Below are 22,424 nucleotides of genomic sequence, written 5' to 3' on the forward strand. Positions count from 1 at the left end.
TTGCATGTGACAGTGGTTAAACTGCTGAAGCTGTTACCATGGAAACAGAGCTTAGGGAACCCCCTTTGGTCTCCCACGCTGCACACACCCACCTACAACATTTCTGGTGTTTATAGCCCATATGTGCATGGTGGGCATTCGAGAAACCTCATAGGCTGTTGTATGGGAGAGAAATATACAGATAGATTTAAAGTTCTGCATTTTACTGTCAAAATAGCTGTTCTTTCTTTCTTTCTTTCTTTCTTTCTTTCTTTCTTTCTTTCTTTCTTTCTTTCTTTCTTTCTTTCTGAGTCTGTTCCTGCTGCCTTGTACTATCTAAGGCATTAGCTTGCTGTTTCATATCAGCCTTGCAAAGGGTTGGGGAGAAGAAAGCCAGACTAGGCAACAATGAAGATTTAATCCTCCTTTGAAGTCTGATCACTGAGAAAAGCGTATGAGGTTTATTTTCTCTTGGAGGGGAAGGAATATGAATTCTTTTCATTGTGAAAGGAAGAAGACGTTAGGTTTCAATGAAGAAGTATTCTGGTTTCTGTTGACACTGCCAGCTGTGTGTCAGAAGGGAGAACTAGGCATTTTATATTCAAAGGTGTTCCAACATAAAAGGTTTACATGGACGAATACTTACAGTAATCAATGGCATTTAACAGATGTATACCCTAATACTCCAGAACATTTACTTGAAAGCAAGTCCTCTTTATAGCAACACTTCAGATGCTGTGTAATGAATTGCAGAGCCAGTCAAATTTGGGACAAAAAGTTCTTAGCTTTCACGTTGAGATGGGAAGGGAAGAAACTTCAAGTAAGTCAGTATGGATCCACACAGACTATCACATATATGCTTCTTGAGAACCTGACCTTGATTAAGTGGTATGGGTGAAATATGTTGTCACTCATGCCTGGGGATTTTTGAACAAACCTGAGCACGCCCGATAGGGAGCCACCTTCTCTATCACAGTGGAAGAACAGCTCACCGATGTTGGCTCATGCAATGCAATCAGCAGCATCTCCACTCCTGAGAGATTTACAATATTACATGCCTGCCTGGAAGATTGCTTTCATACAATGTGAATGCTTGATACTTTGCCCATCCCATTGGAATGGAATGCAACTCGTGATTTTATCAGAGATTAGACTTACCGAGGGGCAGGATGGGAGTTTTTCTCACCACTCAGAAAGGGGGGCAGAGGAGGAGATAAGAGAAGAAAAGAACATGCAGGCAGTTGTTCCCTGCAGGAAAGGGAAGCATAAAGATACCAGGGCTGCAAGCAGTGCAAACAGATTAGATGGGCTAGAGCTGTGCTGGAAAGCCTGATCTGCAAAGGGGGGGAAAGGCTCAAGAATTGGAAACAAGAGAGTGTCAAAGGCAGCAAAGATGTAAGAAATCAGTGACAATAATAAGAGGGTAGTAAATTGTCAAAGTCGCTAGTGTTGTGTCATGTTAATGATTCCAATCCCATCCAAAAATTCAGCAAAGAGCTTTCAGCACATCACCATTCCCACAGTTCCAGCCCTTTGCAATCATTAAGACTGTTCCCAGAATGATGGAGATCATGTGCATGAAGTACTTTGAACATCTGAAATGAGCTTTATAAATGTTTACTGTTGTTGTTCCAGTTGGGAGGTATACCTATGCCTCTCTGGATATACCATGCAGTTCTTACAGAGGGGATCAAGTACCTTTCAGCATCACCAGAGATTGCATATGCAAGCTGCTCAACCCTGTGTTGGTCTCAGTTAGATTCTAGCAGTGGATGGAAAAGAGGGCTGCCAGTCCAGTATCTGTGATTCAAGGGCCTTTTGTCCCAGGGCATTTACTACCTTCCCAGCTGTGTGCTTCAGTAGTAATGCAAGCACAGGAGCTGGAAGTTTCCATATGGCCTCAGGAGAAACTGCAGCTCCCTGTTGTAAATATAGAGAGGCCTTGACATTTGACTGTTTTCAATGCTTCAAATGGGGAAAAGACAGGATCTTCTACTAGATTTTTGCACCTTCCCTGGTAATGTATATACACCCAAATGCATGATGTTTAGATTTCCTGTGCTCTTTCCTGTGGGAAGAGCATGCACACAAAGCAAAGACTCTTGCATGTAGCAAATATCACTGGAATTAGCCAGCCAGTTAATTCCAGATGTTTTCTATGCTGGACACACCCCATCTGTATGCCTGAGCAGAAAGCTCTCTTTGCGGAAAAAGACTGCAGCAGGCGAGTCTCTTTCCTTCTCCTATCCCACAAATAATTTGGATTTGCTAATGGTATGATGGCTCCAGGCCAAGGTCAACACTCTCCTGCTTGACTTTTCAGTGTGTGGGGAGAGATGGTCTTCAGCATTCACTCTTTCCTCTTCAACATCTTTTGGACAATAGAGAAATAGCATTTGACTGAATGCTACGTATCTTATTTTTTATCCCTGGGACAGAATCTCTCTGCTTCTATTAAATAGCTTTTTAAAAATCTAACATCTTGTTTGGACTGTTTTGTGGTTAGCAAGAGACAGGAAGCAGATCAGGATAGCTTAGTTCATGCTGAGAGGTAGAAAAATGTCCAAATATCAGATATCCACACAGGGAATCCCATTGTGCAAAGTAAATAGATGCATATGTATGTGTGGTTCTGCATGTTCCACTTCACAGTATCTTTAGTTTGTGGAGTTGCCCCCCATCCCCTTTCCCTGAATGGGGATTTTTGAATGACAGGCTGTAGGGGTAAGAAATGCTTATGACTCATAAGAACATTGGAAGGCAACAGACGTATGGAAAGAGAAGGTCAAGCAGAAAGTCCTGGCAAGGGGCTGTGATCTGCGCTGAGTGAAGATTGCTAAAAGTCCCACCCAAGCTGCACTGAAGACCTTACTACTCCTGACTTTAAGCATGGTCATTCCTCAGTTGCCTATAAAGTAGGACTTGGATTGTGCTTCAAAGTGCAAGAGAATGCCTGGCATCATTTAAAGTACAAAATAAGCTTCTGACAGCTTTTCTCCCAGCTAAGCTCCATTTTGGAGTTGGAACCTGGCAAGGGGAAAAATGGCCTTGGGAAATAGCCTGTACGGGGGGGGGGGGGGGGAGGGCGTTCAGCATTCCCTGACTAGTCTTTTTTGCACTTTCACCAGCTCTTCCAGCTGAGTTACCCATGACTGGGGCAGTCACAAGTTTCAAGGCAGCTGCAGCATGTAATTGGCCCCTATTTGGACCCCAAGCACTTGGCCACAGTTATCCATGCAATGGTCACCTGCAGATTAGATTTCTTTTGCCTGCTCTATGCTGGCTTGCCTTTGTCCCTGACAAAGTGGTAAATTTGGTCCTAAGACTTTTGCAGAAACACCAGCACAGAAGCAGATCCCACAAAAAGAATTGGGTTTAGAATGAGGGCATCAGACTGCCAAGGGTAGCACTTCTAAAGGAAAATTGACCTGAAGTACAACTCCAGCCTTCCTTTTTTCTTTTACCCTTGCTACTATGCTTCTTATCAAATGATGATCTATTGTGGCTTCAGAATTTGCAATGGTCAGCTAAGTTTTCAACTCTGCATAGTTTTCATCTCTGCAGCTGCAGGGTAGGCAGATGAGGTTCAGCCCATTGGCTTTCTTGAAACTAATCAGCAAGGAGAGCCTTCTTATTGCTATCATCTGGGAATACCAAACCTTCTCAGGTTCCCCACTGAGTTCAACAAGTTAGAGAGTATCTACAGCCATGAACATGCCTTCTGTTGCTTCCTCACAGTATGTATGGAAACCCAGCCGGCCTGCTTCCGCTGTTAGTTCTGGCTGCAGTACCCTTTACAAGCCAGGGCCCGGTTCATGAATGCGGGAGATGGCAATGTGGTAGAAGGCAGAGGGGGCAGACTGGACTGTACACCTTCAGGGTTTAGGTGGAGGAACACAGAGGATCACAATTTGGCATGCTCCCCCATGTTAAGAATGCCATGCCAGTACATAATCATCGCAAGGAGCAAAGATGGAGGGTAGAACATTTCCTTCTAGTGTGTTAGTTTGTATGTGCCAAAGCAATAAAGGTTTCTCAGGGATGGAGCAAGTGGCTTTGGGCACACAATTCCTTATAAATGTATGTAGAAATGTATGCACATGCTACATACAAAACAAAAATAGAAGAAAGAATATCTTTATTTCTTACGGCATTTAAACATGTAATTAATTAATTGAAGAGTACACCCATTTTCTACTGAATGCACAAGCTGTCACAGTAAAATGTACATATATACTCACTCAAGTTAAAATCAGCAGGCAAGTTAAAACAAATTAAAACCATAAAAGAAGGAATAGACCAAAATACCCACTCTGAAATAAGTTCAAAGCATCATGAAATAGAATCTACCACACAGCAGCCTTATTAAAAAAAACCCACACAGCAACCATCAAAAGTGCACAACTAGACAATACAATGTCCTCAGGGCACAACAATTTTTCTTCCTTAAAAAAAAAAAAGCCATAGCCACTCCTGCTCAGGGTTGCAGCATCTCCCTCCCAACATTTTTCAAGAGCCCAAAGAGATTCCACTGTATAGAAAACTTCAAATGCCCTCCCCATCAAGTTTTCAAGGTACTCTAGACAGATGAGCAAGAAGGAAACAACTGCATTTCCAAGAGGACAGAGTTATACAGCCTGGAAGTCACAGCTGAATAATTCCTAAAGTGAGTGCCAGTCAGTATCTCTCTTTTCCTTGGCAGTGAATCTGTGACCAAAATTTTTGCTGTAAATTGACAGAAATTCAGATAAAAGTGCTTGGTGGGGCAGATCCCACACAAGGACCATAAGTGACCCATTTCTGATATAAGCAGTAGCATTCAGAAACATTTAACTTTCAGTGAATTTTGCTTTGATGTGTTATATATAGCTTGCTTATTTGCACTTTTAATCTTGTTGCCACACCACCTTTATAATTTGTGTCTCCTCAGTATATTATTTCAGCATTGCACTAGAAAACCATATGCATTATGTTGTTGAAAACGTAGCTACATAAATGTAGACACAAATGACATCATCAGAAATTGTAAAGCTGAAAACTAATTTAAAACAGATTGGCAGCTCTCTTATGAATGTTGCTCCAGAATGAAAAAAGAACTATGCACCAGCCTGTTTGTCTTCGGTGTGAGCCACAGTTCCTGATTTGAATTAATTCGCACCCTTCTTTCTTACAAGAAGCTTGTTTGAAAGATTCTTTTTCTTCTCCCCTATGCCTAAGCTTTTGTGATACAGAAAGGGGAGGAGGGGAGCTGAAATGAAAAGGTGGTGATTTACTGCAAGAGAAAATAGGTTATACAAACGATCATTTGGTTGTTTTTAAAAGTCAGTTCTCAGCGACTTTCATTATTTTCTTTTCTCCCCACAATTTTGCACATTAAAGAAAATCTGACAGTGGGAGCCATCCTAAGCAGGCCTACTCAGAAACAAACCCTATGTTAATCAGCATGGTTTACTTCGTGGAAAGTGTCCTTGGGATTCCTCTGTTAGACCCTTTATGCACTGGAGGTTTCATGCCATGCTGCAGACTGGAGTTTTAGTCATGGCAGGTTGCCCCAGCTCTTCCTGCACCCACACGGGGGAGCATTTGGCCTGGTGTACCTCATCCCCCCCTGATTTGTGCTCCTGCACGGGAGCTGGGGCAGGGAAGTTTCCAGTGCATAAATGGTTTTACTCTCTGCTGAGTCTACTATCCAGCCATTTTCCCTGTTGGGATTAGCATTCATTCCAAATTCCCTCAAGAGGCCAAAATGTTGACAGAAAAAACCACAAGAACCCTAGAGTTACAGTAATAAAAAGAGAGAAGGCAATGGATGCAAACTAAAGGCCCAGAATCCCTTTGAGGAAAGCCCAGGAATGTTTCAGTCAGCCCAGAAGAGACTTTTCAAAGAAAGCCAAGCCTTCTGCAAGTCCAAAGTACAGACAATTAAATGATACAGAATATTTCCCTTCGTCCAACTACCTTCCCTTCTCAGCCTTAGCCAGGAGATTTTACACGGTGCATACCTGGATTATTATTCTGCACTGCAAAGTCTGATCAGGAAGCTGTTAGGCCACCATACACAAGATAGCTTCCAAGGAAAGTATCAGCAGACAAGGGAGACACCAGGTTGTTTATTGGCAGACCTCTAGATTTCCTGAATGATTTTTGAGAGAACTTTCTACCTTCTGTCTCTGTGTACTGTCAGCCCTTGGTGTTTGCTTGTTAGCATAAGAACGTTGACATTTCCTCACCGCAGACCAAATGGAAAACTGACAGCCATACAGTGTTATTTGTTAATGAGCAAGTTGTCTAACAGGGGCTGGCTGACTATGAATATGATGTCACAGCAACTGGACTCCTAGTTGTGAGCTAGACGATGTGATGAAAAGTTTCTAATGGGAATCATACTGCACAGGAAAGATGCAATATATTTCATTTCTGAAAAATAGCAAACCTGCCTTGACCATGAAGAGTGGAAGTTTTTGGAGGTTTCCAAATACCTTAAGGACCAACTGCTACAATCCAGACATTATTTCCTATGGCACTAAAATGGCACACACACATTCCAAGGTCTAGAATCTTTTGGGAGTCACTTGGAAGGAAGCTTCAGAGGGAGAGCAACTGGCAAAGAAAGAGTTAAGGACCGGTTTTCTGTCCTTCTCCTATGGCTAATCTCCCCCTCCTTAAGACGCCTACAAAGGAGACCCAGCAGTGAAAGCTTCATTAAATGCAGTTGCAATGATATCTTTCGCTTATCCACACATGATGCATACACAACCCAGGGAGCTTTTATTATGAAGTGTGGAACATTTTCCAAGGCCAAACACAACATTTACTGTATTGTAATGGGCATACCTAGAGCCTCTTGTGGCGCCGAGTGGTAAGGCAGCAGACATGCAGTCTGAAGCTCTGCCCATGAGGCTGGGAGTTCAATCCCAGCAGCCAGCTCAAGGTTGACTCAGCCTTCCATCCTTCCGAGGTTGGTAAAATGAGTACCCAGCTTGCTGGGGGGTAAACTGTAATGACTGGGGAAGGCACTGGCAAACCACCCTGTATTGAGTCTGCCATGAAAATGCTAGAGGCTGTCACCCCAAGGGTCAGACATGACCCAGTGCTTGCACAGGGGATACCTTTACCTTTTTAATGGGCATACACTCCATCAGCAGTGCCAGCTGCAAGGATTAGAGTGAGACATAAAGGTGTAAATTGTGGGTCAATTCATGTCTACAATGCTGGATTACATTGTATGTTGTGTGTGTGTGCGTGTGTGTGTGCGTGCATGTGGTGCATGTATGTGTGCGCATGCATCTTTAATCCATGCCACTGCAGGTATTCAGATAGCACTGGGAGAAAAGCCAATACAATCAAGATCACAGAAGGTGACCCCTGCAACAATCTAATGGTTTGTGTAAGAGAGTGGGATATGTTGTACATCATTTTTATACTACCCTATGGTCTTGTCAAAATGGCACTCACAGCTCCACACCATTTAAATCACAGCTGTAACCTTTAATCTCTGCTTATAGAAGCTCATCTGCTGACTTAACAATTCTGTTCAAAGGAGGAATGCCATTATCATGGTACCAGGCTCGGGTATTATCATGAATGCGGTCTCTAATTGCAAGCTTATTACTCCCTTGAGCTAAGTAGTTATAATCGTACATTGTTGATTGTTAGGACATGCCACTTATGTAATCCTGAGTGTTCCAATGTGCGAAAAGATGACTTGCATTTGGAGTTTTGTTTTAGTTTTTACACACAGAACATTCTCTTTAGCCAGCATACACTTCCAAAGCTGAGCTCTGCCCAAGGAGTTTTTTGGAACCAGATTAACAGCTAGGCTAAATAAACCATAATGTTTGCATGGCTTCTGCTGTGATCTCATTTTATCCAGTTTCAGTATGTTGGAGCTAATCGCCTCTGGTCCAACAGGGGGTGCTGTAGCAAAGATAGCATCAGAACCACTAAAAAAATTTTTTTTTGCTAGTTTAATTTCATACAGACTCACATTTTCCCCCTCTCGCTCTTTCTACTCCAAGGCATGAGTAATGATTTAATTCCTCCCACCGTATTATGAAATGTACCAAATCCGGTGCATTTTAATCCATGTTAAATTCAAAAAAGTGGCTGACAATATGACTCAGTGAATTCTCCACAATCTCTCAGTGGTTTTGAGCACCATTGATCATGTTCTTACAGGTCACCTTTCTAGGCTGGGCATCTTGTGGTGGTTCCACTTCTTTCTGGAGGATATGTTCCAAGCAGAAGTGCTGGGACATTGTTCTACTCAATGGGAGTTGTCCTGTGGGGGTTCAGTTTTGTCTCTTATGCTTTTGAACATTTATACAAAGCTTCTGGGATATAGATCCATGCATATGGGTAGAGTAGCCAAATCCAGCCTGGAAAATTCCTGGAGATTTGAAGGTGATGCCTGTGTTGGGGGGAACTAGGGGAGGGATTTCAACTAGAATCTGTGGCACACCATAGAGTCTGCCCTTCAAATCTGCCAATTTTTCTATAACCTCATGATAAATTGTAATTCTGGGAGAATTCCAGGTCCCACCTAAAAGCTGACAGTTCCAGATATACATTCAGAATACTTTTTAAAAATGAAATCCTTTTTTTTAAGAGTTGGAAGGGACCTCATGGGTCATATAGTCCAACCCCCTGCACTATGCAGGACACTCACATCCCAATCGCTCATCTACTGTAACCTGCCTCCCTTTACCTTCACACAATCAGCCTCCATCATATGGCTATCTATCCTCTGTTTAAAAATTTCCAAAGATGGAGAACCCACCACCTCTCGAAGAAGCCTGTTCCTCCGAGAAACCACTCTAACTGTCGGGAACTTCTTCCAGATGTTTAGATGGAAGTTCTTTTGAATTAATTTCATCCCATTTGTTCTGGTCTGTCCCTCTGGGGCAAGAGAGAACAATTCTGCTCCATCCTCCATATAGCACCCTTTTAAATACTTGAAGATGGTTATCAGACACCCTCTATATGAGATTGTGACCGTTCTGAATATGTGCCTGGGGTTGCTAAAGGACTGGAGGAGGATGAGAAGCATAGAGTTAATTTGAGTAAAACAGTATTGAAAATAGTAGGGAATTTAGTAGACAGGTTAGTTGGAAATACCTTTTCCATAGTCAGATGACACAATCTCTACAAGAACAAAATGTGTAATTTTGGACCTGGCACTGCTCCTGAACATCATACGGTAGTTCTATCCCGAGATTAGGCTGTTCCTCTAGGTAGTACGTAGCTGGCAAGGAGATACCTAGCCACTGTCAGTAAGGGATTATGCTACTGAAATTTTTGCTGGCAGAGTTTAAATATGTAAGGGAGCAAAGCACCAAACTGCTTGAAAGAATAAAATAGTTTTATTTAGAAAAGAACAACTTTATATAAAAAGAGGAGAGACAGAGTATCCTAGCTGACTGTCTAACTCAGCCTTTCTCTAGTGCCCGCTGTATTCCTGGATACAATGTGCTTTGCCCCTAGTTAAAACAATATTACATTTAATTCAGATAAAAACCATCTGCCTTTCTTAAAAAGAACACCCAAATTGGTTCACAGTGACACCTTTGTTCCTCTGAACCTACAAAGAACCATTTCAGGAGCAGGTTTATCCAGAGGCCACTTTAGATGCAGACATTGTAAGTGTTGTAACCTAATTCAAAATATGAAAAGTTTTGTAAGTCTGTTTGACAAAAAAGTATACAATTTAAACAACTACACATCATGCCATTCAGATGTGGTTATATATGCCAACAGATGTTCTTGTAATAAGATATATGTAAGAAAACCTCTAGAACACTAAAGACTAGTATAAGAGAACACAGGAGCAACATACTTCACAGAAGTGTTGGAGCCCCTTTTGTCCAGGGCTTTATGGGCAAAGAACATGGATCCACTGATTTAATGGGGGTGGGGGTTAATATAAATCTTACGATCACAATGAAAAAGTCCTGTTAAAAAAAGGGAAATGGGGTAGATTTTAAGGTTTCAAACTTTCTTTTTGGATTAAATTCTAATCTGGGATTTCTGATCTTGCTCAGCTAATCTCTCTCCATTAAAAAAGCAATATCGTTATCCACTAGTAAAAGTACTTAATGCATGTGGCTAGTTCCAGCACTAGGTGAATGCTCTGGTCATGTTTGCTTCATATATTATATGCCTTGCTTCATGTCCAATGTATAGTTTATTCATCTTATATTGCATACTGACTAATATATATCAATTTGGAAAATAATTTTGTTCTTGACTTTTTAATTAATGTTATTTTTAATACTTTTGTAATTTCTATCAAGTGGCCCATCTATTATTGGAAAGAAATGTAAAATCATGTTTTATTGATTCCCTCTGAGAAAGCCTGCCCAGTGAAACTCTTAGGGACTTTGTACAATAAGAAATCAGTCAACTATCACCTGGTTCCCCCCCCCCCCCTCCTTTATTTTGTTCTACTGGCACGTTGCTGGGTGAAAACCATTTTTTCTTCATCCTTGCATATTCCAAAGACACAATAAACAATTCTGACAGAACTTCCAAAATGGCTCCAAAGTCCCTTTCCTCCCCACTGTGCACGCCATTGAAATTTCCTAAATTAATTAGGCCCTGCTTGTTAATTTTTCAACTGGATATAAAAGGCTGGGTGCAGATTTAGGTGCAGACACTTGGTGGCAGTGCTGTTAAAATATCTCCTTGTGCCATGGTGAAATGTTGTGGTTCAACACCTCAGGATTTTTCTACACTCTGTAAGAGGATGCTGGGAAGCCAAGCGAATAACCTCGCCTGCCTCATCACACCCAGCTAAGCAATATACATTCTCTCCCTTTCCTCTTCATATGTCTCAATGATCTGCATTTTCATTTGCCACACATATTGTGAGAGTGTTCCCAGCCCCAGAACCCTAGCATAGATTCTGACTTGTGGTGAACATTACAAGCCGATTGTTGTGATGTCAGTTGGACACCAAAGAGACCCAGTTATGTTCTGTGCATAGCTGTATTGATGGCAATCACTGGGCTTTTTAGGAGCGTACCACATGGGCCTATTATGCACGGCCACTGAAACGATGGCATGGAGAATGCAGAGGAGGAAGAAGCGAAGCAAACCGCTTATGCACGGGACGGAACGCAACGGCGGCAAAACCCAGAGTATCCGATTATGCATGTGGCTACTCCGGAGCCACTTCTGGTTGCGCCCTGGTCCCGGGAAGCTCCACTTTCTTCCACATCTCACTAATGCGGCTTTTTCGGCAGCATACGTTGACTCTGCGCCCGGTTGCTGCCTGCAGCGTGCATAATTGGTGATTTTAGCCACCGCCACTCCACCCCGAATGCAGACCTTCCACTCTGTGCATAATGGGCCTTTGTGTGTCAGTACCAGACATCCAACCCACTTCTCTTTTCTCTGCAGGGCATGTTCCATTGAATTGAAAATCGGACAATAATTGGAGCAATCTTTTGGTCTGCTTAAAAATCTGCCACTTATTTTGCCACTAATTAGAACAGAGCACTTTAGGAAATCTGGTGGCAAGAACACAACAGAAAGAGAGCAAAAAGTTTAATTCCATAACCTGAATGATGGACAGTTGGCAAAATTTAAACAGGTTGTTGTTTCCAGAAGAGGTGCAGTTCATGTTCATGGAGAATTGCAATGCAGCAAATCAAAAAAAGATTGCCAAGGGATTTGGTTTGAAAGTCTTTCAAACAAAAAGATAGCATCCCACCCTTTCATTATGCAAACCTTAACCCACAATCATCAAATATTTGTTAGAATTTTCTATGAGCAAAGGCAGGTGGGAGAATAAAGATAATTTTCTTTTTGAGGCTTTCTATATCATCACTGTTTAGGCCCAACTTTGTATTAGGTAGGAGACTCACAGTTAGATTCATCAATATTTTCTTTAACATTAGCACACAGTCATGGGTGTGAAGGATAATTTGGATGGGGACAGCAGCATTTGAGGGGGAAGGGGGGTTAACAGAGCAACCATTTCCGCATTAGGAGACATACTTTGTTTTAGCCTTGCTTTGGATTTCCTGCAAAATGCCTGCCATCTTTGTATTCATTGTGCCCTTCATTCCATCATTCTGTGCCCTGGATCCCTTCTCCCCTCTTCCCTCCCAAGGTGCACTGAATGTAATTTCTTTTTTTAAAAAACCATAGATTATTGTGTTACAATGCTGCCATGCAAGACTGCTTTTCTTATTCTTAGAAACAGAATTGTAACATGATCACCTCCTTAAAAAAGAAAGCCAGATTTTTCAGGTGGGAGGGAGAATGGCAGTGAGGAAAAAGGCATGCACAAATGACTTAAAATGGCAGGTATGAGAAAAAAAAACATAATGCACACATTTCCCCATTGGACAGCCCTGAATTAGATTCCATCCTGGGGGAGCAGACAAAGATGGTGGCAATGTGAAGACACTCTGCTGAGCTGTCCTGATAACAGTTTTATTTATTGCTGTCCCTCATCTGACGAAGTTTCTACTAACAGCCTGGCTTCTCTGCTTAAGCAGGCTACAGCTTTGAATGGTCTCTGCAAACGTTGTAGTTGTTTACTTTGGCACAGCTGGGAGCTGGTCGTTGTCAGAGTCCATGACTGGGATTACAGACTGAGGCTGCCAGCTACTGTCTTGAGCACTGAATGAATTGAGTCTAAGGTTAAGTCTTCTCAAACAAGAACTTTGAATCTCTGTGTTGGTTAATTTAAACTTGAGGAGTCATTGGGAAAGGGTGTTGAGCTGCTGGGGTTATGATGAAACTGTGCAGGAATAAAAGGTGAAGAAGTGGGGAGCTGGATTGCAGGAAGGATGACAACTTATCAATGAGTAAACAAAAAAAGAACGATGGATTTTTTTTACAAACAAAGATTCTCTAGTTTGTCAAGCTCCAGTGTCAAACCATTATGTACCTTGGGTAGGAAGCCAGGAAAACATCACTTAGCAGGCCCCCTTGAAGAAAAAAATAGTCTATTTTAACCTCATAAAATGGTGACTTAATCTTTGAAACTAGCAGACTTAATGGGTCCCAAGATAACTTGCTGGCTAAGATTGTAGATTTGATGGCCAACACTGTAATGAGCATTTTTGGGTTAATAGCTGAGTTGAAAAAAAGATATGAGTGGATTCTCCCTGAAAGTTAATCTGCTAATTAAGGAGAAACAGCAGGAGCATGTTGGGAATAGGGTGCAGGGTGTCCCCATGCACACAACTCTGGTCTCAGAATCAACAGCTGAAAACTCCAAACAGCAGAAGCCTCATCTACAGCAGGGATCCACTGCAATGCAGAATATTGTTCTACAAAAAGAAAGGGCATTTCCAACAGTCTGTCCTTATAGAGGGTATCTACTTTCATGAGGGGTTTTCTGGAGAGTGACTAAGCATCTGAGTGAAATCCTAAAGAGACCAGTAAGCTCAACCAGTGAATGTTGACTTGAAGTCAACGGAGATTTTAAACAGCCCAAATCAAACTACAAAAGTTTTACTAACTAATTTTGGTGCAGAGGAGAAAGCTGGAGCACATGAGGATATTTCCAAGTAGGGTTTTTTAAAAACTCAACCATTAATTCCCTTACCAACTTAAAGGCACAGTCATGGGAGAGGTGTGCACAAGAACAAAATTCTGCCAAAGCAGGCTTTAAATAAACTATAAACTGGTCTTATAACTGGTCTTCCCAGTTGCAATGTATGGCTGTGAAAGTTGGACCATAAGGAAGGCCGAGCGTCAAACCGCACTGCAAGGCGAACAAATCAGTCAGTCTTAAAGGAGATCAGCCCTGACTGCTCCTTAGAAGGCCAGATCCTGAATACGAAAATGAAATACTTTGGCCATCTCATGAGAAGGAAGGACTCCCTGGAGAAGAGCCTAATGCTGGGAGCGATCGAGGGCAAAAGAAGAAGGGGACGACAGAGAATGAGGTGGCTGGATGGAATCACTGAAGCAGTTGTGTGAACTTAAATGGACTCCGGGGAATAGTAGAGGACAGGAAGGCCTGGAAGATCATTGTCCATGGGGCTGCGATGGGTTGGACACGACTTTGCACCTAACAACAACAACAACTATAAAACTCTCTCAGAGGCTGGAGGAGAAGGGGGTATATCATATTTGGACAACTCAGTGGCCCATTATGCATGGAGTGAAAGGTCTGCATTTGGGGTGGAATGGCGGCAGCTAAAATCACCAATTATGCATGCTGAAGGCGGCAACTGAGCACAGAGTCAACGTAGGCTGCTGAAAAAGTCGTGTTAGCGAGATGCAGAAGAAAGTGGAGCTTCCTGGGACCAGGGCGCAACCAGAAGCGGCTCCAGAGTAGCCGTGTGCATAATCGGATACTCTGGGTTTTGCCGCCGTTGCGTTCCATCCCATGCGTAAGCGGTTTACTTCGCTTCTTCCTCCTCCGCATTCTCCATGCCGCCGTTTCAGCGGCCATGCATAATATGCCAGTTAGGGGATTCTACCCTGACAGATGAAAATGCTCTGATCAGAAATTTCCAAAATGCATGGTAAATTAAAGGGCAATTCAGGACTGTGCCTAGAAAGGTGGATTTTAATGCAGAAATGGGTGGAAAGGCTTTAAAAATGCAAATCCAAACAATATCGCTAGTATAGAAATAGTCATGCCCTTTTGTGCAGTTTCACCCATCTATTGGGCCCTCCAGAACCCACCAGAAATGCCCATTGGGAATACTGGATTGAGCCCAAAGCTAAGGACTGGACAACTGTGAATTATGGTTTAAATCTTTTAATCATTGGTATAATGTCTGGAAATTTTTAATGAGAATAATTTTAGTATCCGTTATATTTTTGTATTACATATATGATGTTCACCCCCCTGATCCATATGGGAAGTATACAAATTCAATTAATAACAACAAGAACTCCTCAGAACACATTACTGCTGCCCCTGCAACTGTTTTTATTTTTTAAAAAATTAGAAACAGCCATGGATCTCCCATATAAAACTGTCTTTTTAGCTCTACCAAGTAAGCCATAGGCTTTCTACTACAGGTATGAATTGCACTATATTCAGACATGTCAAGATGACAGGATAGAGAAGCACTTTTCATCAGCTGGTAGAAGTATTTTAAAATGATGTCAGGCTCTCATTTAGAATGGAGAGGTGTGTGTCACTCATTTCCTTTTCACAAGAAAAATCTCTTGGCTTCTCTCTTTCCATTAATGGGTGTCCAAGGCAGCCTTTGGGCAGGATGAAGTCAGCCATTCACTTCACCTCTTCCAGGTAGCTCCAGAAAACTCATTAGGTATACTGGAAAAATATATAAGACATATTGTGGCATAGCTTAATAATCATAGTGCTGTAAATGAAACATGTAGCATGTCCTTTTCTATACTCAGCATTCTTTATTGAATAAGTAAAAAAATAACAAAAAAAAAGAAAGAAAAGAAAACTCAGGTTTTCTGCAGTTTTCAAGGGCACTGCTGTATTGGTTACAATTGGCTCATGGGTTGTTCACAGCTGTGACCATGAGAGCCTCACTTATAGTTCTAAATGAAGTTTGACCCTCTCAAGAATAAGAGCCTTTTCCAGATCATATTTTTAAAAATGATTTTATACTTAGTGTGACATTCTTGCTAACCCCAATGCAACTGCTGGAGTGTCATCTCTCAACAAATAATGGAGGAGAAGGCAGCCTAGCTATAAGGGGTGGTTCTACTTTCTTCTTTCTCTTTTCCTATCAGGGGTACTCACTGGCGGAATCAAAGTGAGCAAGAGGAAAAGAGAAAGTTCATGAATGGAGTGTGTGAGTCTTTGTAGGTGTATCTGTGTTGAAATAAATCACAGCTTCATGAGCATACTCAACACTGTAACTGAGAAGGTAACCAAGAGACAGGATTGTAAGATACCTGTGCTGAGCACAAAGGAGCAGACAGATGGAATTAACCTGTAAAACTGTATCACCTCCAAAATCTGAATGGTTTATATCAGGGCTGTCACTATTATGTTGGACATTTGCCCAGGAGTGGTGGGCAATCTCCCATCTCTGGACTGTAGGCCCCACCAGGTCTCTGTACTACTGTGGGAGCAAAGAGTGGGGCTGGAGAACAATGCTATACGACATCATACTCTCACTTTGTGTCCAGAAGTGACATCACAACCCTCTAGGCATTTCCCCCTCTGTATGGCAAAAACCAAAGAGATGAGTGAATTCCTAGAATATCATGGTATGACTTGTGGGGACCAACTAGAAGTATTCTGACACAAAATCACTCCCTGCCCCACAATACTTCCACAAGTTGCCAGAACTTGGTTGGCAACCCTAGTCACTACCTCTCAATTTAACCAAACATATAAATAGTGGAGAGCCATGTCTGCTCCCCATAGCCTTGTCAACTCACTCCAGTAACTGGTGGGCATTCTCCAGTTGGTGGACACTATGATCCAACAGTTTTCTTAATCTCTTTGTATTTCGAGGATGCTCATAATCTGAGGCTGTAAACTGTATTTTACTTAGCTTGTGCATAAATCCAGTTTAGGTCCAGATTTGAAGTAGAAACCAACTACCATGGGCTGCAGAAGAACATCTTGCAGTCATCAGCACCCATTGAGTAAGCATCTGCCAGTCTTGCTGTCCATTAACAGACTGTCCTTTTCTCCTACAGAAAGTAGTCATTCGACAGCTGTTCCAACAATGTAGTCCAAACAGAATCACAAACGGTGCAATGACTGCAGAGAAGCAAGGACATTTTTGCCACATTGTTGAAGTTGCTTTCAAATCATATCTTTTTGAAGGAAATAGGCAAGAGCTCCCTTGTCATAGTAGCTCCTTTGCCGCCGGGCGGCCGGCAGTAGCTCCCTTGCCGGCGGGTGGCCAATCGGAGGGCTTCGCGCCTGCCGATTGGGCCCTCCGATTGTCAGTCCGAGGAAGGGGCCAATCAGCACCCTTCCTCATCCCGGACAGAGCCCGCCCTAACTCCTCCCCACCAGCCCTTACCGCATTACTTACCGCGGTGTTAAGATAGTAGGAAAACAGATGCACTGGTTGCATAACTGGTCACCTAAATGGCCAAGTCAGGTATGTTTGCCAGGCTTGTCACATGCTAGTGCTACTGAAGTGCCCCTGGTGTGTGGAACAACCAAAATAGTTCATTTGATCCCTAGGTAAGAGTTGTCCCTTGAAGATGAGTCAGAAGTTTTAATGGGTAGAGAATGTGGCTGCCCGTCTGCTGACTAGTCTGCTGACTGGAACTAGCTGAAGTTTTAGGGATCAATTCAAGGTCCTTGTGCTTACCTTCATAACTTAAAAAGCATATGTGAAGTACTACCTCTATATGAAACCATGATCCTGCTTCAGTCAACTCAACAATTTCTCCTTATAGTGTCATCTTTGCGACGGGCATGCTCCACTACTACCCACTTGAAAACTGGCTGCTTCCCTTAGAATTGTTTTCTAAGATAGACAGTCCAAGAGGCACAACCCTTCCTGAAGGCCCGAAGGTTGTTTGAATTCAAATAACTTTCTGCTGTGGGCTTGGATTCTGATTTCTAGTTGTTTTGGAGAGCTGTACTTTTGCTGACAATTCCTGTTGTTTTATATGATACTTTGTTAAGTTTGTTGTAAAAACCTGTTTCTCATTTCTATGTATTATATATAAGCTGTTCTAAGCTTTGAAGAACCATGACACAAAAACAATCTTTGAGTAAATAGAACACATGTCTTCAGTGAGAAAAATGTGTGCATTAACAACCTTATTTAGTGCCAATTAAAAAACAAAACAAAAACCAAGAGCAAATGTAGCACCTAGAGGGAGTTTTGTTGGGCATAACTGGTGCCAGAGAGAAACAATGCAGACTTTGTCAAGGACATATTTAAAGTCATAAATAATGTTATAAGACTTCTGTTTTTTCTTCCCCAGAGAAACTTTCTAGACAATGAAGGTGATTGCCAGCCTGATTTTCCCACTGATACTTGTTTTACTCTGTGAAGTAAATGGGCAGAGACGCAGACCTCCAAAGAAGCGTGTTACTCCTCCACCTGTAGAGCCAGTTGAACCTACAGATTTGCCTCCACCCTTGCCACCAGGACCCCCCTCCATCTTTCCAGATTGCCCTAGAGAATGCTTTTGCCCTCCTGATTTCCCATCAGCCTTGTACTGCGACAGCCGCAACCTGAGGAAAGTGCCCCTCATTCCACCCAGGATCCATTATCTCTACCTTCAGAACAACTTCATTGACGAGCTTCCTGAGGAATCCTTCAAAAATGCCACAGAGCTGAAGTGGATCAATCTGGACAACAATCGTATCAAGAAGGTAGATAAGCGAGTATTAGACAAGTTGGAGAGCCTTGTCTTTTTGTACATGGAGAAGAACCATCTTAAAGAAATCCCCGGCAATTTGCCTCCAAATCTGGAGCAGCTTCGACTGAGCAGAAACCGAATCTCCAGGATAGCCACTGGTGCATTCCACAAACTGGAGCACCTCCTTCTTCTAGATCTCCACAACAATGAACTGAATGATGCAGTGTTCAACAAGAATACTTTCAAAGGGCTCAAGAATCTTATGCAGCTCAATTTAGCTCGCAACATACTAAAGAAGATGCCACTTGGAATTCCCACTGCTGTCCACCAACTCTTCCTAGATAAGAACAACATTACTGACATCCCCAACAATTACTTCAAGGACTTCCCCAACCTGGCATTTCTCAGGCTTAATCACAATAGCCTCACTGACAAAGGGCTACCCAAGAACTCTTTCAATATCAGTAATTTGCTGGTCTTGCATCTGGCACACAACAAGCTTACCAACGTCCCCTATATCAGCCCCAAGTTGGAGCATCTCTACTTGAATGATAACTCAATTAAAAGTGAGTCAGTGAAGGCTGAAAATTGGTTAGGTTCAGAGGAGATCATCTTTTGTTTGTTTTGGAGAGGAGGCTAGCCATATTGTTAATGGTTCAGTGTCCATTATCAAAACCAAAAGAATACTGTTATGGACCCATAATGCACGGCGGGAATAATGCACATTCGGGGTGGAATGGCGGCGACTAAAATCACCGATAACGCACGGTGCCGGCTGCAACCGGCCACAGCTTTGGTGCATGCCACCGAAAAAGCTGTATTAGTGAAACGCGGAAGAAAGCGCAGTTTCCGGGTGACCGGGGTACAACCAGAAGCGGTGCCGGGATCGCCGCGTGCATAATCGGTTACTCTGGGTTTTGCCGCCGTCGCACCCTGTCCCGTGCATAACCGGTGTGCTTTGCGTCTTCCCCCTCCGCGTTTTCCATGTGACCAAAAATCGCCGTTTCGGAGGCCGTGCATAATGGGCCATATTGAAGCATCAAATTGGCATAAATGATAATATCCTAGTCTCTTGTCTTACTTTTGGAAGCCTCTTAATATTCTGGTTCTAGATGTTTGCCATTTTATAATTTCTGACTTAAAACTACTATTTCATAAACTGGACAGCATGCATGTAGAGCACAATGGCAATTACCTTTATTTGCAGGCACATGTATGGTCTAAGAGTGATGTATGAAATCTGGAGGTGGAGATCTCTATTGTAATTCTAGTGGTTCTTTGTGCAGTTTCAGCAAAGCAATACTAATTTCACAGGATAGATGTCACAGGAAAAGAAAATCTTTTCCATTTCTGCCCCAGATGCTTGTACTGCTAGAGCTTCCACCAGCTGCTGCCTTGACTGAAAACATCTGCAGGGGAGCAAGAATGTGGAATTCTATCCAGATTTTTTTTTAGCAAGGAAAGGAAACAATATGTCACAACACTTAAAAACAGATCCCAGTGTGTAGAACTTTTTCATTATGTGTTAAAATTTCAGAAGAGGTTAAAACTCCAGAAGAGCAGGAGATAGACACTGAAGCATACATATAGCCTTGAAGGATCTAGAAACTTATCTGAGTAACTTTATGCACATCTAGCATCCCAAGGCAAGAACATTCCTCTGTAATGCTCATTGATACATTGATTACTCTAAAATTGAACAGCACACGGGCAGAATGCCATACAAATAATGTTTCCTTTTCAATGACACAGCTATGTTTCAAATTCATCACTTAGATTCACACTGGCCTTTGAAATTCAAGTTGGAAGTCATTCTAAGGTCACGCTGTAAATCTTTTCTCTGCCAGTAAAAAGGCAGGAGACCTAGTACAAGGGGAAAACTGCGAAGCCAAGATTTATTTGGATTGTTGCCTTGCTAAAGCAGCAAGGTTCAACATTATGGTTAGCTCTCACAGAATTTAATATTGAAATATGTCCCATGTTATTGATATAAATACTTCAATAGAAAAAAAATCTTGAAGGAATAGTGAGATAAAAATGCAGTTAGATAAGATTCAAGTATGTGACTTGAATCAGGAATTCTTCTTATTAAGGCTAATCATGCCTATAGGCCTTCCAATGAGCACATATTTTATATGCTTTTTGAAAGAACCAAGGAACGGGGGTGCAAGTATAGTTTTGGAACCATCTGAACTGGTTCCCTCAAAAGTCCAAGTTGTTACAAAAATAAATCCCAAATGTAGAGGGCTTTAACATTTCTCACAAAAAACAAAAAAAAACACTTCTTAGTATATACAAAACAAAATAGGCAAGCATGGATAGGCAAAGAAATGAAAGAAAGAAAAATAATGGTGCAATATGGTGGTTTACGATTTTAATTGTAAACCACCTCAACTAGAACTCTGAAGAGGTAGTGCTGAATTACCCTAAATAAATATACTGATTCTTTAATAATACTAGTAACAGTAATAATAGAAAAGTAGTTTCTTGAGTAGCCATCAGAATCACCTGGCAATCATACACAAAAGAAAAAGACTTGATTTAAAATATGCTTGCTTTGGATTGGATCCTGCAGATTCCATACATGGAAGTGTAATTTCCTTGCCTCCCCCTTCGTGTTGCATGCTGAAATCCCACTCCCCAGTGTTGCTTCATAAAATCCATCTGGATCTACAAATATGCCTATGAAAGTCAGGATTTCATGTATTTGAAGTTGTAAAACATCTGATTAGTAACAGGTGAAGTAGTACGATTGCCAGTACCAGGTTAGGAAATTTCTGGCAATTTTGGGGGATGTGGCAAACCACCCCGTATTGAGTCTGCCATGAAAATGCTAGAGGGCATCACCCCAAGGATCAGACATGACTCCGTGCTTGCACAGGGGATACCTTTACCATTACCTTTTTAGCCTAGGGAAAGCAAGGTTTGCAGGGGAAGAGGCTTCAATGGGGTATAATATCATATAGTCCTGCCTCTAAACCATTTTGTCCTCAGTCACCTGGAGATCAGTTGCATTACTGGGAGAACTTCAGGCCTTGCCTGGAGGTTGGCAAACCTATGAAGTAAAATAACAAATGAGGTCTTTCAGTGAAAAATAATGGTGGATATTTTATTTCTGGCTTCCATACCCCTTTTGGAATAGTCAGGCCAGAAATTCCACTTGAAGATTTAATTACAGCACATCCAAGGCTAAGCCACAGGTAGAATGTGGGACTGGTAATATTTCAGTGTCGGAAGTCATCCCTAATTACTTTACTGGCTCTTAGGATGGCAATTTCCTAAATAGATTTGATTACATCACCAAGTTAAAAACTTGGCTAAACAGGCCCGTGTCCTGTCATGTTTACAGCAGCCTCATACACTAAATATTTTTTATCAAATGAGGAAAATTAGATTGATACTTGTGCAAATTTTGCAAAAATAATAATGCCTGAATATGACAGGCAGACCAGTGGGAGGGTCTATGTTGATGCTATTATAAAACTGAATTAACATTGCTCAGAAATAGAAAAATCTCAAAGCCCAGCTGAGGACCTGCCTGGGCTTTCCAGCTAAAGGTTCTTAATATACTGTGAAAATCAGGAACCTGCACAATGAAAACTACACATACGTCCCAAGAGTATTATACATTGGTCAGCATGACTTCTTTAGGGGGAAAAAGATGGCAATTGCACAGTCTCAGAGTCTTCACCACTAGCAATTGTTGTAATGAGATCTAGTTATGCATCTCAAAATTAAACCAATCTTTAACCCTCCCCCCGCTCCGGAGGAGCGGGAGGAATAAAGGAGTAAGGGCAAGTGGGGAGGAGTTAGGGCGGGCCCTGTCCGGGATAAAAACTTGGAGGGCCCAATCAGGAGCCGCGAAGCGGCTCCTGATTGGGCCCTCCGAGTGTCACTCGAGGGCCAAGCAGCCAATGGGGAGCAGCGCCAAGCGCGGCTCCCCATTGGCTGGTTGGCCCAGCCTCGCCTGGGCTGGCCGGGGAGTTGTCGCTCAGAGGAAGAAGCCTTCCCCAGCAGTAAGTCCTCCGGCCGGCTTCCCCTCGCCCAGGGAGCCTTCTGCCGGGCCCTGGGGCAGGCTCACCTGCCCTTGGGCCCGCCAGAAGGCCACAAAGCCCACTCCCAAAGTCCCGAGCCTTCTGCCGGGCCCTGGGGCAGCCGAGCCTGCTCCTAGGCCCGGCAGTAGGCCGCAAAGCCCGCCG

The 22,424-nt window shown here is 42.5% G+C and overlaps 1 protein-coding gene and 1 long non-coding RNA gene across 9 annotated transcripts in view; one reads left to right on the forward strand and one right to left on the reverse strand.

Moving 5' to 3' along the window:
* LOC143835996 (uncharacterized) overlaps nucleotides 1-22,424 on the reverse strand; it is a 172,031-nt gene that overhangs the window by 59,192 nt on the left and 90,415 nt on the right. For 7 of the 8 annotated variants that reach the window (XR_013230442.1, XR_013230445.1, XR_013230437.1 and 4 more), the window contains one exon: nucleotides 14,422-15,235. The exons of the other annotated variant lie outside the window; for it this stretch is intronic. This is a non-coding gene — a long non-coding RNA (uncharacterized LOC143835996). Of the gene's footprint in view, nucleotides 1-14,421; nucleotides 15,236-22,424 lie in introns of those variants that run through there. 8 annotated transcript variants of the gene reach the window in all.
* PRELP (proline and arginine rich end leucine rich repeat protein) overlaps nucleotides 1-22,424 on the forward strand; it is a 30,452-nt gene that overhangs the window by 511 nt on the left and 7,517 nt on the right. Inside the window, exon 2 of the mRNA XM_077334603.1 lies at nucleotides 17,845-18,791. Coding sequence (XP_077190718.1) covers nucleotides 17,861-18,791 — 931 coding nt within the window. The 5' untranslated portion in view covers nucleotides 17,845-17,860. The remainder of the gene's footprint in view (nucleotides 1-17,844; nucleotides 18,792-22,424) is intronic.

Source organism: Paroedura picta, chromosome 4 (assembly GCF_049243985.1).
Source record: "Paroedura picta isolate Pp20150507F chromosome 4, Ppicta_v3.0, whole genome shotgun sequence".
Lineage (NCBI taxonomy): Eukaryota > Metazoa > Chordata > Lepidosauria > Squamata > Gekkonidae > Paroedura > Paroedura picta.